This window comes from Sturnira hondurensis, unplaced genomic scaffold, assembly GCF_014824575.4.
Source record: "Sturnira hondurensis isolate 20B ecotype Veracruz unplaced genomic scaffold, ASM1482457v3 Scaffold0019428, whole genome shotgun sequence".
Classification (NCBI taxonomy): Eukaryota; Metazoa; Chordata; class Mammalia; order Chiroptera; family Phyllostomidae; genus Sturnira; species Sturnira hondurensis.
In genome coordinates, this window is record NW_028092059.1 from 5,737,557 (window position 1) to 5,753,573 (window position 16,017).

The 16,017-nt window shown below is 45.7% G+C and overlaps 1 protein-coding gene across 1 annotated transcript in view; it reads left to right on the top strand.

Moving 5' to 3' along the window:
- The window catches only part of KIF5C (kinesin family member 5C), a 153,744-nt gene that overhangs the window by 46,474 nt on the left and 91,253 nt on the right, over positions 1-16,017 (top strand). Inside the window, exons 2-3 of the mRNA XM_037027802.1 lie at positions 7,172-7,262; positions 14,600-14,673. Coding sequence (XP_036883697.1) covers positions 7,172-7,262; positions 14,600-14,673 — 165 coding nt within the window. The remainder of the gene's footprint in view (positions 1-7,171; positions 7,263-14,599; positions 14,674-16,017) is intronic.

Consider the following 16,017-nt stretch of genomic DNA (forward strand, 5'->3'; position numbering starts at 1 on the left):
CTTGCTGCTTCTAGGATTCTCTCCTTCATTTTAGTCTTGGCTAATGTAATTATGATGTGCCTTGGTGTGTTCCTTCTTGGGTCTAACTTCATTGGGACTCTCTGAGCTTCCTGGATTTCCTGGAAGTCTATTTCCTTTGCCAGACTGGGGAAGTTCTCTTTTATTATTTCTTCAAATACGTTTTCTACTCATGGCTGTTTCTTTTCCCCTTCTGGTACCCCTATAATTCAGATGTTGGAACATTTAAAGATGTCCTGGAGGTTCCTAAGCCTCTCCTCATTTTTTTTGAATTCTTGTAACTTCACTTGTTCCTGTTTGGTCATTTCTTCTTTCCTTCTGGTCCATTCCATTGATTTGAGTCCCAGTTTCCTTTCCATCACTATTGGTTTCCTGGACATCTCCCTTCATTTCAATTAGTTTAGCCTTCATATGTTCCTCTAATTTGTGACTATAATCAACCAGTTCTGGAGCATCCTGATCACCAGTGTTTTGAACTGTGTATCCGAGAGGCTGGCTATTTCTTGGTTGCTTAGAGTTATCAGCTCTGGGACTTTGAGTTCTTCTTGAGACATATTTTGGACTGTTTGTGCCTGTTACATATGAGGAGCTGAGCCCTAGGTGTTCACCAGAGCAGGGCAACTCATTTGCTGGGTTGTGACCCTGTACATGGGGGCGTGGTCAAAGAGGAGCAATGGCGTCTCGTCTGCCGCCTCCCGCTGCTACTGCCGCAGCCGTCACCGTTGCTGGAGCCTGCGCATTCTGTCCCACTGCACTGGAATGTGCGCGCTCTATCCCACTGCACTCGAATGTGTGACTGCAGTTAGCCCTCCGCCACTGGGTTTGCCCGCTGGGGCCTGCTCGGTCCGTCTCACTGTGCGTGAATGTGCGACCTTGGTCAGTCTGCCCCACACCCCAACTGGGTCCTCGCTGCCTGCGTGCCTGGGTTGGGGGATCTTTCATGTCTGACCCTGCTCAGCTACTGGCTCCACCCCTCTTACCGGTCCCGGTTGAATGGTTCGTTGTTGTCGGACTTCTGTATAGTTCAATTTTCTGTTCTTTGGCTGTGTCTTTGTTTACTAAGCCTTTGTTGTATTCAGACTTGGTTGTGGAAGAAGGCACAGTGTTTCCACCTATGCCTCCATCTTGGCGGAAGTCTATGTTTCAATAAACAAAACAAAATATCTCTGGCAGGATATTTGTGTTGATAAAATATGAGTATCAACATTAACCCAAGGACTTCTGCTTTTTAGTTAATGTTTTAGAAACTTTCTCTCAGGTTGTTACCAAAGTCCTTCATGGTCTCTGAGTTTATTTTTAATTTTTTTCGTGTGCAAACAAATATAATGCTTTACTGATGACTTAACCTTGGACATCCTTGAAGACCTCCAACTCAAAACAAATCCATACAGCTTTTAGGAAGGAAACACATCTGCCTTTCTCTTTCTCTCTCAGATAAAGGAAATTTGGATGTTGAATACTCAGTTCCCCGAGTGAAACAAAGTTGCAATGTGGGTGTAGGCTGCTCTTTGGCTTTGGTGTGTCTTGTTCTGGAGGACAGTTCTAGGTCTAATGCTTCAGGAAGGTGGATTTAAAGTCATAAGGATGCAGCTTTCTAAGAATTAGAGCTTGTTGAGTTTTGGGCAGGCTCACCATCACTTGTCAGGTCAAGGAGGTGGGAGGTGTACATTGAGAGGAGGTTGGACTGGTTGGTTCTTAAGTTCATACACTGAGGGGCTGGGGTTCTAATTTCCCAGCTCTACTACTCCAGTCCTCATAGCAACGGCCCCTTTGTTCATTGAACTAATCAGTTATATATGGAATAATTTAGAATTGACTGGGAAGAAAGCGGGGGTGGGGGGCGGGGGGGGGAAGGGACCAGAGGCTCATTCTTATTATTTCCTTGATGTTCAGCGAGAGCCAGAACGTGGGGAACACTAGACCGGGCACCAGGAGGTCAGGATCGTAGTAGGCACAGATCTGCCCGCCAACCATGTTGGCTGGGTGCCTTTGCAAACCATCTAACCACTTCAGGTCTTGTTTGTTTCCTTGTAAAACATAATGTTGACTTGGGATGGCTCTGAAGGAAATTTTGGCTCTGAAAAATTCTAGAATTTTTAATAACTTCAGCTTTTCATAGCAAATTTTTAATCTGTCTCTTCCTAGCCTCTAATTGGCTTTTGTGCCTGTTTTTAATTCTTTCTGTGGCAAGGAAAGCTTGCCATCTGCATACCTTTTTTTGGCGGGGGGTCATCCTGGCCCTTCTTCCCTGAACTTAAGGTTTTTTTCTTCACTGGTTTCATGTCAGCCCCACCTTCAATATGGTTGACACTTTCCTGACCACTGTGCAGGCTAGTCGGGTGTTAATCACTTACTTCAGTCTTTCATATTACTCTTAGCATCTGCTGTTCTGTACATGTCTTGCTTTTCCAATAAAGCTTATGCTGTGTAGGAAAACAGCACACTTTAGGGAAGAACACTTAATTGCAATAGCCAAGATCTGAAACAGCCTACTTGCCCATCAGTAGATGAGTGGATAAAAAATATGTGGCACATTTACACCATGGAATACTATGTGGCTGTAAAAAAGAAGGAACTCTTATTATTTGCAACAGCATGAATAGAGCTGGAGATTATTGTGCTAAGCAAAATAAGTCAGTCAGAGAAGGACAAAGACCATATGATCTCACTCATGTGTGAAATCTAACAAACAAAATAAACTGAAGAACAAAATAAAACTGAGGCGTGGATACATGGAACAAACTGACAGATCTCAAAGGGGAGGGAAGTGGGGAGGGGGACTGGAAGAAATTAGCCAAAGAACATTTATGCATACTTGTACGGCCCATAAGCCGGGGGTGGGGTGCGGGTTGTTCAGAGGGCGGGGGGCAGAGAGGGGGAAAATATAATAGTGCCCCACCCCAAAAGAATGCTTGAAACCANCCATATGATCTCACTCATGTGTGAAATCTAACAAACAAAATAAACTGAAGAACAAAATAAAACTGAGGCGTGGATACATGGAACAAACTGACAGATCTCAAAGGGGAGGGAAGTGGGGAGGGGGACTGGAAGAAATTAGCCAAAGAACATTTATGCATACTTGTACGGCCCATAAGCCGGGGGTGGGGTGGGGGTTGTTCAGAGGGCGGGGGGCAGAGAGGGGGAAAATATAATAGTGCCCCACCCAAAAAGAATGCTTGAAACCAGAACCTCAAAGTTATTTTCCCAAAGTAACAGAGCTGATAATGCGACTGTGCTTTAGTTTTCCCGTTTGTGAAATGGGAGTAATAATACCCACCTCACAGGGTTACTATAAAAATTAAATGAGATAAAATATAAAATGGCTTGGCCTCATAGTGGTTGGTGATGGTGTTGCTGGACTGTTGGTGGTCAGCAGAGGCTGAAAGAGGTTGTCTCCTGTACTTTTACAAATGAAGTCACAGGAACACGTAGGAAAGTGACTTTTCTCAGTAATTGGTTCTTCTTTCTAATACTCCTCAGTATTTAAAGCTAATTCCACACAGTGAGTTTAAATCTTGCTGTGGAAATTGAAGTCATTTTTTTGTGTGTCTTTCTTAATACAGATGGAAGAAAAGTCATTTAAATCATTGGCTCCTTTTGGCCACAACCCTTGGTTGGTCTTAGAGATTGGATATTATTAGATTACTTCTTGATGATCTCTTCTTGGTGAAAATTACTTTGTTTCCTTAACACCCCTCCTGGTGCCCATCTTGTGGCCCTTTAAGTGGGCCTTTGCCCCTCTCCGTCTGGCGGGGGCAGTGGTTGGGTGGTGGTGGTGGGTCAGATGTGTTCATAGGCAGGCCATATGGTACACAGGCAGTTTGCTCCCAACAACCCGATAGGAATTCTGGTTGTCTGGTTTTTTTACAATTTTAACTATAAAAATGTTAAGAGCCATCTGCTGTTATTTTTTTGTATGTGGTAAGTTGTTTGGTTGCTCTGCTCCTCTGCAGTTAGCCCTGCTCCCGTGGAGGCTTCCATGGCGGAGCTGGGCCCCTTCACTCTCAGGTACTGACTGTGCTGGTGGAGGGAGTCCTGTCCAACTCCCTTTATGACCTGCAGCAGGTCTGCAGCATTCGATCAGGTCTCAGGCTTTCTGCGGCTTGTCTTAGCTGGTTAAGTGCTTTTAGTTGTAGTGGTTCACCAAGGAGCAGGCATGGCACAGGAGGAGGTCCAGCGGGCTGCACCGTGGGGAGATGGAGGGGCTTGCAGGGAGCTGGGGGTGAAGAGGGTCCCGTATAATGGGAGCTAGCAGAGCTTAAGGGAGGAGATACTGCCATCTGATTTACAGCTCTAGAAAGCTCCTTGTGACTCTTCAGTGGAGATTGGATTGTCAGGAGCGAGAGTGGAGGCAGGAAGACCGGTGAGGAGGCTTTTGTGGTTGTCCAGGTGAGAGACACTGGTGGCTGGGACTAAGGGTGTGTGGTGTAGGTGGTGGGATGGGGTAGAGTTTCTCAGGCAGGGTTTGGGAGGCTTTGAAGATTTTATTTATTTGTTTGTTTGTTTATAGAGAGGGGGGAAGGGAGGTAGAAAGAGAGGAAGGGAAATGTCAATGTGTGGTTGCCTCTAGTGTGGCACCCACCAGGGACCTGCACCCACAACTCAGGCATATGCCCCGACTGAGAATTGAACCAGCAGCAGCTCTTTGGTTCGCAGACCAGCACTCAATCCACGGAGCCACACTAATCAGGGCAGATTTTTAGACCATTACCAGAGCAGCAAAGAGGAATCTTTGCTGGTGGTGTTGGTTAATAGCATTTGTATCTACAGCTGGCATGGTGATGCCACAAGCAGTTCCTTAAAAATAATATTGGCTAAATTCTAATTCCAAGACTCCAAGGTTCATCTAAAATAAAAACCTGTAGCCAGCTTGGTGCATGCACAAACAGACACATAACTATGCTTGTATTTTTAGCTACTTCATGCGCGAATCTGGTAAGATAAGTCTCATTTTCTAAATTTCATATTTTCTTAAAGGCAGCTTCTGTTGGGGGTAAACTTTAGCTTATGGAGAATTGTTGTTGCATTATCTGTTTGTCATTTGGTAAAGGACATTTAGCGAGTAGAGATTTCTTGCCTTCTACTCTCTTAAAGTGAAAGTGTAATACACTCCAATAAACATTTTACGTCTAAAGGCAATATTGGGGAGACCTGTCTTTTTGTACTGTGTACTGTGATCTAATGAGTCATTTTTCCTGCTGTATTAAGTGCATTTTCTCTAAAACACAAAGCAGGGTCATGCTGTAAACAGGATGGTTTGCTTTAGTAGTGCTAATCAAGTTTGGCGAAATAATGGATTTGTTTTAGATTAAGCAAATCCGCATTTTCTTTCCAGAAGTTTCAGTGGATGGCAGACTTTCACTTAGGCAAACTGTGTGAGAGTTTTATTCTTACCTTCTTCCCTGTTGCTTTTACTTGAGTTTGACAAAGAGGGAAAGCTAATAAGAATGTATTGGGCTGATAGTTTGCAGTAGACGGTGGTGAGGAATAATCTCTTGGTTATTTCACCAAATGTTTGATTCACTAATTGAACGAGACTTGCTGGGAACGAAACATTGGAAAATGATCCCTTTCCATAATTTTACCAGTATCACTCCCACTGCTTTGTATAAAACTGGAATTTTATGGTACCTTGAAACTCTCCCACTTTTTCTTCAGTTTGAAATAAGATACTGCGAACTGGAAGTAGCTTATTTATCTGGTTGGCTCAACCCTGTTTTCAAGGACGGAAGCTCCAGCATAACACCTGATGCACAGGACTTCACCTGTGTGCAGCTCTGCCTTCGTCGTGAATAAGTAAAACGTTAAATCGGTCTGACAGCTGTGTGCTTGGTTTTGCGTGAAGGTTATAGGATGTAACAAGCCTTGTCTCTGGGTCCCTCACAAGCTGTTATCTTTTTGAGGTGTCAGACTGTCCTTGGGAGGGTCCTACTGCCCAGAGCCATGTGTAGGAGGTAGGGGACTCCTGTTTTCTCCCTTCTCTTCTCCTGCTCTCCCCTGACCACTTGCGGAAAATAAAGTTGAAGGGCCGCCTGGGTGGGTCAGGCTGTGGGCGGCATTGGGGTGGAAAAGGTGCTGTGATGGGGATTCTCCGAGGAGGAAGCTATGTCTGTCTTACCCCATTTCCTAAGTGCATCTGTGCCTGGCACATAAATGACCAATAATTCCTTGGTGAATGTTGAGCGACTGGACGTCAGGGCCCAGATAGTGCTGTGTGGTGCTCCTCCCCATCCCCTCTGACGGTTTTGTCCTTGAATCACCGGGTCCAGAGTCAAACAAAACCCCAAGACCCCACACTTGGAAATCACTTGATTAACTGTAGTAAGGGCTTCCTTTGTCTCAGAAGCCTCAACCCAGTTAAGACACCACTTACGCATGTGAAGAGAATGCTAGAATTCTTTGGGACACAGATCAATAATGTCTTGCCGAGAAGAGCAGCTTTTTAAAGTCTGGTCATGTCTTCCCGTTGAATACAATCTGGCACATTCCCTTGGCTATCCGTGCCCTGCATGAACCGGCTCCAGCTTTCCTCTGGTACCTACCACCTTCAGGCCCCTCCTGTCTGCTCCACCCTCTAGAATGTTCTTCCACAGTTCTTCAGGTGCCCCGGTCTTTCTGATCCTTTAAAGATGTGGTTGACTGGTACTTCTTCAGCGAGTTCTGGTGTGTGACCTTTCTATCATCCATTCTGTCCTAGTATTTTATACTTACATGTTTTGCATTTTCTGCTGTGGCTGCTTTCTTGTTCACTAAGCTACCTGCCACACTTGACTGAGCGCTTTTCACGGGCAGGACTGTTTTCTGATGTGGGCAGCATCTAGTCGAGTGCCTGGTTCAGTCTGAGCTCTCAGTAGGTCAGTATTAGTTCATATGAGTAAATGACCTGTCAACCTGTTTTTCATCAGAAAAAGTGGGGTTCGAGTTTAAAAAAAAAGCACACTTTTTTCTTGTCTCAGAATATCAACACATAACACATATAAGCACAATGTGTACATGGTTCACTCTGTAAAAATTTGCTAGTCTTAGTAAAGAACTGCCTGAAAGAACAGGGTGGGTGATTTAGTGCCTGTTGCTAACCACCAGTATTAGTGCTTTTTATTCCTAAATGTTTCATGTGTTTTTTTCCTTTTTCTTTCCTTTTTCTTTTCAGCAAGGGAAGCCGTACGTCTTCGATAGAGTGCTGCCTCCCAGCACGACCCAGGAGCAGGTTTACAGTGCGTGTGCAAAGCAGATCGTCAAAGGTAGGTGCTATTTCTGCATTTCCGTCTGGGCTTTTCAGAGTAATTGAAGACATGAAGTGATATTTGCGGCCTGAGAAGTGGTGTGCTTTGGCTGTAAGCAGAGGCCTGCTAATTGGAAACACCACGGTACAGCTCCAGCTCTGGCCCTGATTTGCTGTGATGTCAGGCAAGTTATTTAACCTCTGTGTTCCTCCACTCCAAGAAGGTTCTTTTAGTTCTTTTGCCACCTTTTTGACGGAGGTATTTTATCATCTAGCTATGATCACACTTTTTCTGTAATGATTTTAAAATAGTACTGCAGGTAAAGGACTTCCTTTTTCCTTTCAAAAAGAAAAATGTGTGTATCTGTTGCTCTAATTGTACATTTTCGGTTGATTTATTTTGTGCCTCTGTCCCTTTAGAAAGAAGCTTTGAATAGGGAAAATTCTTGTGCCTCAAGAAATTCTCTACCATATCCTAAAATCCCATTACCTTGCTGGTTATCGAACTGTGTTAGCTGCCTGGCATTCCTCGATTAGACTTCCATCTCACCCCCTTGTAGCCATCCCACCCAAATCCTAACATTTGTTGCTACACATTTGTTCCTCCGGGTAGGTAGTCTGCAGCCCGCATTTGTGTCTTGGCGATCTGTCCTTTGCTCTGGGACTGGCCTTGGCCCTGAATGATTTGTGTCACAGTCACAGCAGGTCGATGAAGCAATTGACAAGTCGCCCTCCCTTACCCTGTCAAATCAAGGGCAGGTTGGAGCTTGCCTGGCGGAGCTCACCATCTGCACAGAGCCAAGGGGCATCGCCTGCGACTTTGCTTTTCATCATTAAATCCCTGCTTTCAAATGCGAATGCTTTCACAACGGTGCTTTTAAATGTCCTGATGCTGCCGCCTTTGTAGGTAGCTCTGGATTTAAAGAGCAAAAAATAAAAACAAAATTAAAAAAACACCTTGCCGTGTTAGATGTGCGTATTTTTAGAAGCTGAGATGACTAACCTAATGCTTTGAAATTCATGAAAATTGGCCCTGGGTACATCTGTTAGATTAATTCTGACCCTGGGTACCTGCGTGGGAGACTCTGCCAGTACGAAATGTTCCTTGCTGAGGTGTATGGTTACTCACATTCTTGTTGCAGACATCAATTAATTTTGAAGGTCTTCACAGCAAGATTATTATAGAAAACTGAAAGGAAAAAATATGCCTGAATTTGAGTTCTTTTTGAATTAATAATATGGACCTGTAACAGGTGGCAATGTTTGTCTTCTCTTCTGCTCTTCGGTTTCTCTTTCTATCTAAACACGTTTCCTTTCTCATTTTGGAGCATGTGGTTCTGGTGTGCTCCCAGTCAGCCCTTCTTCCCCTCTATTATCCGACCGTTCTTCATATTTTTGTTAGAGTAAGATTAATCACATGTGAGCTGAAATTTCCTTCCTTATCTCTCCCCCTTCATTATCAGACCCCGAGAGTATTTCCCACCTGCCGGGCTAAGCCGGGGAGCCATGTAAATACACCCCCTCCCTAAGCTGACATTGTAATTAGAGATGGAGAAACTCCATTTGAAAGAAATCCTGTGATTAACGAACACTAATAATAATCTTCGAGTCTTTATTTACTGGAGAACTTCGTGTCCCTTCCAGTGTTTGGGTTTTCATGCAGGATGAAATGTCAGAAACCAGCAGTCCCTAGGGAGTTCTCAGGAAGATAAGACCCAACCGTGGGTAACGTGAGACCCAGTACGTGGTGAGCCACAAAGAAAACCAGTTAGAAGCAAGTTAGGCTCTGATGTGATGTAATAAACACGTTTTCAGGCACCGTAAGTGTTACGTACACAGACCCATTCTGTAACAGGAAAGAGTTCCTCAGTCTCCTTTGAAAGGAAGTTGGGAGAGGGATGATGAAGACCTGATTTAACTTTTTTTAAGTATCCACTGGGGCCGGAGTGAGGGGAGGTAGCCGTGCATCTCTGCATCAGCAAGGTCAGACACAGGTGTCTAAGAAAGAACACCTTGGGACACAGGTACTGCTGAGGTCTCTTGCTATGATGACAAGCTCTGTTTAAGTCAGAAATGGAAGGTGGTGCTGGGGCGGCCTTTTCTCTAGGGGCTGGGAATTGAATCACAAGCCAGGAATTGGCTTGTGAAGGTCACCACAGTGTCTGTGGTTCATGAAAATGTGGAGGAGTGGTGGACTGGCAAACTTCCCTTTTAAGTGTATCCAACCCCTTAATGTTTTTGAGATCGGGAAGAATCCTTTTAGCTGGTGACTTTATTCTCTCTCTGCTTTTCCATTCCCTTCAACTTCATTGGGTTTCTAAAAAAAATGTTTCAAACATTTGGTTGTAGAGCCCTGGCCTCTCCCACACTCTCATCTTTACTTGGTTTGTGTTTTTCAAAATGTTGTCTGAAAGAATACGTAGAATTCTGTTCCATTTCTTCTGGAAGAGGTTGTAGGGTTTGTGACTACCAGCATGGTAAATAGGGAGGTTCCTATACACACCTAGGAATTAAAAACCATGGTCACTGGATGCTATTGCTGAAGTAGAGTAACTGAGTCCCAGACCTCAGAAGTCACTCTGGGCATTTGCCTTCCACATTAACTAGCTGGAGACTATCCAGTGCTAGAGAAGGTGGCTTTCTTGTTTTCTGGGTCTAATTTCTTTCGGCTTCACTCATTTGGTAGTTTCTCTCATTCATTCATTCCTTCATTCCTTTGGACGTATATTAAGTATTTACCATGTGGTGAGCACTGCTGGAGACTGGAGTCACCAAGATATGTAAGGCTCAGCAGGAATTTTTGAGTATAAGACCCAAATGGTCTCCAATATAAGATGCATCCATAATGAATCATACAAACGGATGCCNGGTCACTGGATGCTATTGCTGAAGTAGAGTAACTGAGTCCCAGACCTCAGAAGTCACTCTGGGCATTTGCCTTCCACATTAACTAGCTGGAGACTATCCAGTGCTAGAGAAGGTGGCTTTCTTGTTTTCTGGGTCTAATTTCTTTCGGCTTCACTCATTTGGTAGTTTCTCTCATTCATTCATTCCTTCATTCCTTTGGACGTATATTAAGTATTTACCATGTGGTGAGCACTGCTGGAGACTGGAGTCACCAAGATGTGTAAGGCTCAGCAGGAATTTTTGAGTATAAGACCCAAATGGTCTCCAATATAAGATGCATCCATAATGATCATACAAACGGATGCCGTGCGTTTCCAGGTGGGCGTGTACAAGATGCTGTGGGAGCACAGAAGAAAGTCCCTGGGTACTGATTTTGGTGACGTGGAAGGGTTGGGTGTGAAGGGCTGTGTAAGTGGAAGGAATAGGAAAAGCAAAAGCATAAAGGCACAAATTATGTGGCACATTTAGGCAACTTAGAGTGGAACAGGGTGCGTGGTGGATGAGACTTAAAAGTAGTTAGGCTGGACCAGAGTTTGAAACCGACAGGCAGTGTGGACCCATTGAAGAATTTTAAGCTTAGGATATTACCAGATCTATTTCATTCACTATATATGACTCTTAAGCAGAAATATATGTGTTTACCTACTGTTATCTATCAGGCACCCTTTATGCACTTTACATATGTTATTAGATTTTAAACCTTCACATGAGCATTACTGTACCAAATAGGAATTTGAGGTGAAGCCACTTGGCCAGGTTAGTGAGGGGGTAGTAAAGCTGGAACTTGAGCCTGAACTTGTATGACTTACCTATATCTTTCTGCACTGTCCTCCTCCCACTTTTCTGGTGGGCCCAACAATGAGCATTTAATAACAATTATTTTATGAGTTGTTTCTTCTCTGTCAGTTGTATGGACTATTAACCAAGCGTTGCAAAAAGATAGGGATGGGAATGGGGGTGGGAGGAAGATAGTGGAGAACAGAGAGTGCAGGTCTATAGCCTCAGGGTGGCCCTGGCCATCTGCCAGCGATGAGATGCATTTCAGTTCTGAAGGTGCCGCAGGCCCTCAGCATAGGCGCCAGCCCTTCAGGCTGGCTGACTAGCCCAGCCTGTGGGCTTGGCCCTGCTGTTCAGCAGGATTGCCTCTGCACTCTCTGCGTGTGGCCTGCTGAGCCCTGCTGAGCCCTGTGGCTGACTGGTGAAAGCTGTAGGATTCCGAGTCAAGGTGGACTTGTCAGCGACTGTTGCCAGGGGCCCTGGTGCCCCTGACAGGCCACCGTTTCCCCTGGAAATCTGGTGGGGGGTCACAGCAATCTCCTCAGGGGCATTGAAATGTAGGTATGATTGTGTCCTTCCCAAATTCTTACTTGACAATCAGACTGTTCTGTTCCAGCAAGACCTGGGCTCAGAACTAGCAAAGCTCAGGACAGAAAACTTGGCTTGTGAAATATGCAACAAGAGACAAAAAGTATTTTCAAACATCCCACTCTCCCCCTCCCTCCTCCTATCTGGGGTTTGCTTGGCCACTGGAAGGGTGGGTGCCATGTTTGTGGGGTGCTGCCACTGTGGTTCGAGCTGAGGTCACGTCACACCAGACCCCATCACAAAGAATGGTTATGTCTAGCCGAGCTGGTTCTGGGCTCTGCGGCTCGCATGTAGAAATAGCTGTTTCCTTCCGGCAGAGACCCTGGAACAAGTGCTTTCCCTGGGCTCGGGAGCCGTCGTTCAACATGCTGAAGTGCCTTTTTGTAGACTGTTTCTGTTAGAGTCGGGGTGGGGAGGCTGTGTGGGGCTGTGTGGCCTGCAGCATGGGCCTGCTCGCTCTCTCTTTCCTCGGCAGGTTCTCTGGTTTCCTCTGTCTCCTGTCATCTCAGAGGTCGGACCGCAATGCGCTGTTTGTGCTGCTCTCCCGCCCCGCCCTGCCCTGCCCCGCCCCGCCCCACCCCACCTCTCCAGTAATCATCACACCTAGAGTAAACAAACAAAGGCCCCCAAAGCCTAGAGTTTGGGAGAAAATAGAGCACACTGGGTTCAGAGAGCTTTTTTTTTCTCTTTTAAAACTATCTTTTAATTCGGAATTGACTTGATAGAGGGCAGCCATCAGCTCCATTCACCCTTGAACACTAGGGGTAGTTTGTTCAACAATGAATTAATCATAACATGGTTTTAAAGACCTTAAGGGCCAAGTGGGGTGTATATGTTCGATGCTGTACTCAGTGTTGTTGAAGTAGCAGCATCAACAATCAGATTCTCTTAAGTATATAGTCCCATGTACTCTGCATCAAGCTGGTGTCTGAGTCCCCATCTTGAACCCCCAGGTGTTGGGAGAGCAACGGCTGACTAGGAGCTGGTAGGACTGTGCGATCAGGGGTCCCGGCCCTACTGCCTTTTGGCAGAGGAAGAAACGGGGTGGGGGGGGAGTGGTTTCTGTCAGCAGGGCTCGGACTCTAGGCTGAGTTCTCTCTGGGGTGTGGCAGATTGTTCAGGGCCACCTCCTAGGTACCTGGGCACTTAGAGGGTGGCGAGTGGCCCACTGCAAGGAACAAAGGTAGCTGGGCCCTTGGCCTTGGCTTCCATACCCACGTTTTAACACCTGCGCGTCCTGCACAGGGGCCTAAGGTAAGGACGCCCTTTCAGTTTGGGAGAGATGTTTAATTTCTAATGAGTAGAAGCTGTAGTGCTGTGATTGTGGCTAGAATGCCAATTGCCTGGGGTTGTTTGTGACCTGAATATAGAATCATAAGAGTACAACTGAAGGGACGCGCTCTCCTTCCCGAGAGCATGCCTGCGCCTTTCCTTCCCTCTTTCCTTCCCCCACAGGCGGGCACCTCCTAGACTCTAAGGGTCTCCGTGGGACTTGTGACGGGGGAGCAGTGGGTAGTGGCAGCTCGTCCTGAACCCCCTGAACCTGTCTTCAAGGTCCCCTTTTCTCTGACTGTCCAGGGAGCTGAAGTGGCCCCGTTACTCTCTCCTGTTACTTCTACCCTAAGCCCTTCCTTGTTTCATTGTCACTAGCTTTAATAAATGTACTGTCAAAAAAAAAAGGAGAGAAAGAAAAAGACTCTTTCTGAGAAGATTCTCATGTCTTATTCAAGTTTTTGCTTCCCCTGTTACCAGGGAAACCATTACCAGAAGCCCGATATGTGTGAACATTCGCTCTCAGTATAGCTTGACACAACCTCTTGAGGGCTGCTAGAATTTAAAAAAATTCTGCCACTTAATTTTTCTTTTTTTAGTTTCCTAAAGGAAAATCCCGCTTTCTTCTCTGTTCTCAGTTCAGACTTCATTAACTTCAGATCAGTAAAATGCATATTAAAAATTTGGGGGGGAAATCCAATGAAACAACAAAAACTAACTGGCATCATACAATTTGGAGAGACCAGCCAACCAACCAACCAGACAATCAAACAAACCTAAGCAGGACCTGAACTAGATGGTGCTGATTGCCTGGCTTGTTTTTTTTTTTTTGGTCCATGGCCCTCAAAGGGGACACCTCCATGTGGGGCTCCTCTTCCTGCTTGCACCATCCGTTCAGGAATGAAGACTTCCTCCTCTTATGTAGAGATGGTGGGTCAGGGATATTGACGCTGCACCGTTTCCCTTCCAGGAGGTTTATGTGGATGAAGGAGGCTTGAGGGAAACAAGTACACAGTATATTCTAATCTCCTCTGCTGCTTTGAAACATAATCTCCAGTGCAAAGCAGCCTCCATCACATGTCTCCCCTGTCCCCACAGAAGCCGGCCTTCCCGGCGTGAGGCTGTGCCCAGCATGCTGCCTGTGTGTTGAAAGGAGTGCCCGTGCCGCTGGGCCCGGGCTGCCTTGCTAGCACAGTCACTGACCAAACAGAGGCATTAACTCTGAGTCAAGGCCCCAGGCGTTCCTATGCTGCTTGGATTGGCACTGTGTGGCTCAGTTTGCAGAGTGGGGCCCTGTCCCCCAGCTCTGGACCAGCTCCCTGCACAGGGGCTCTGGTGCGGCCTTCACGGGAAACCTCCCCAAGGAGCTCACCTGGGCCCAAATCAGATCTTCAGGAAAGAAATTCTATTCTGCACCTCACTCCAGAGACTCAGGGCACGGATAATTTTCCCCCTGACCGATCTCAAGAGATCAACTTAGAGAAAAAACTCAAGTATCTTTCTGCTAAAAGGAAAATATACTGCTTGATACCTGTCCTACTTTTGACGTTACTGGGAGAAAGTGTGCCTGCCTTCTTCTACAGTAACACGTTCTGTAGGGAATGTACATCCACATCTCTGTATTTGTGGAGTGGTAGAGGCCCTCATTTCTGCTTTTGTCTCACAATTCCACTTCAGATGCAAATGGAGTTGAAATGTCAGTTGTGTAAAAAATGAGATGTAAAAAATGGCCGTGTGGAAGATGTAATTTAAAAATACACATGGGATCACAGTAATGGGTTAATTTTATTTATTTACTTTTCTTGTGTGCAGATGTCCTTGAAGGTTATAATGGGACGATTTTCGCATATGGACAGACTTCATCAGGAAAAACGCACACCATGGAGGTAAGATGCAGCGTGCTGTGACGTCAGGTTCTGAGACTGGACAGAACTGGTGCTTCCAGCAAAATTTGAGGCACACTTAAAAAAAAAAAACGTGGCTTTTTTTTTTTACTGGGCAATAGAGATGGTTAAGGGGATGGTTGTATTTGAGAAGTTTTAAAATAACAGTGAGTAATAAAATCTCAAGAGTTCAATATTTTAAAAAATCCTTTGTTGATAGCTCTGTCAAAGTAATAATGATAAATTTGATTAAAAAATAATCATCAACAAGCCAAACAGTGGTGTGAAAATCCGTTACTCCAAGGAGGACCTCTGGCAAGGCGAGTCTTCTCAGGAAAAAACCCCAAAACTATAGGTCAGAGGCGAAAGAAGTTGACTTGAGGACCAGATTCAGCCCCTAGAAATATTTTTGTTTGCTCTGCACAGTGGTGTTTTGTTTTGTTTTTCTTTAATTTCAGGCAGTGTTTAAAATGAGATGATTTCACACAATTCTAAGTGTCCAAATTTGGTTGATAATTTAGAAGATCTAGCAACATTGGGTAAAATTTCACCATAATACTAAGGGTAAGCTTCACCGAAGCAGGAGTCTTCATTGATCTGTTCACCTTCTTATTCCCATGTCTATTGTGTGCAACTGCCCTCACCTTGGAGGAATTTGATAAAATATCTGTTAAAATGATACTCTGTGATGGCCCTGGCTGACCCCTGTGTGTAGGGCGGGGCTCTCTGGTTGACCCCAGTCTACCCAATCCACACCAGGAGTAGGAACTTATCTTCAGCATTCTTTCTCATCATCTTACACACCTGGCCTGCCCTGTGGGCGCTGGAGGGAGTGGCCATGAGCGCTACAGCTCCAGGCTGTCTTCCAGACAAGGCACATCTGCGGACAGATTGGCCCCCTTTACCTCTGCTTTCCCTGCTTTTTACCCTAGACTCCAAGAAGGCCTTCAGGGCCAGATCATTCTGGGCCCACCTGTCAGGTGAGGAGAGGTGGAACTGGTTATTATAAGAAACTGCCCAGCTCTGGCTGGTGTAGCTCAGTGGATTGAGCACAGGCCTGTAAACCAGAGGATTGCGGTTCGATTCCCAGTCGAACCAGCAACTATAGGTCAGAGGTGAAAGAAGTTGACTTGAGGACCAGTTCAGCAATACTGCCTAGGTGTCCCCAGTGCTCCTGCTCGGGCCCTCGTCTGCCTCTCTGACTGGGCTTCAGACCCTAGACCTTTCGGGTTTGAGAAAGGTGGTAGTTGTGCATTTTCTAAGTCCCGTCCACTTCAGTAGCGGTGGGCAAAAACTCCTTCCCAGGGCATAGGGAAGAGAGAGGACACCTCATGAGGGGGTCGACCA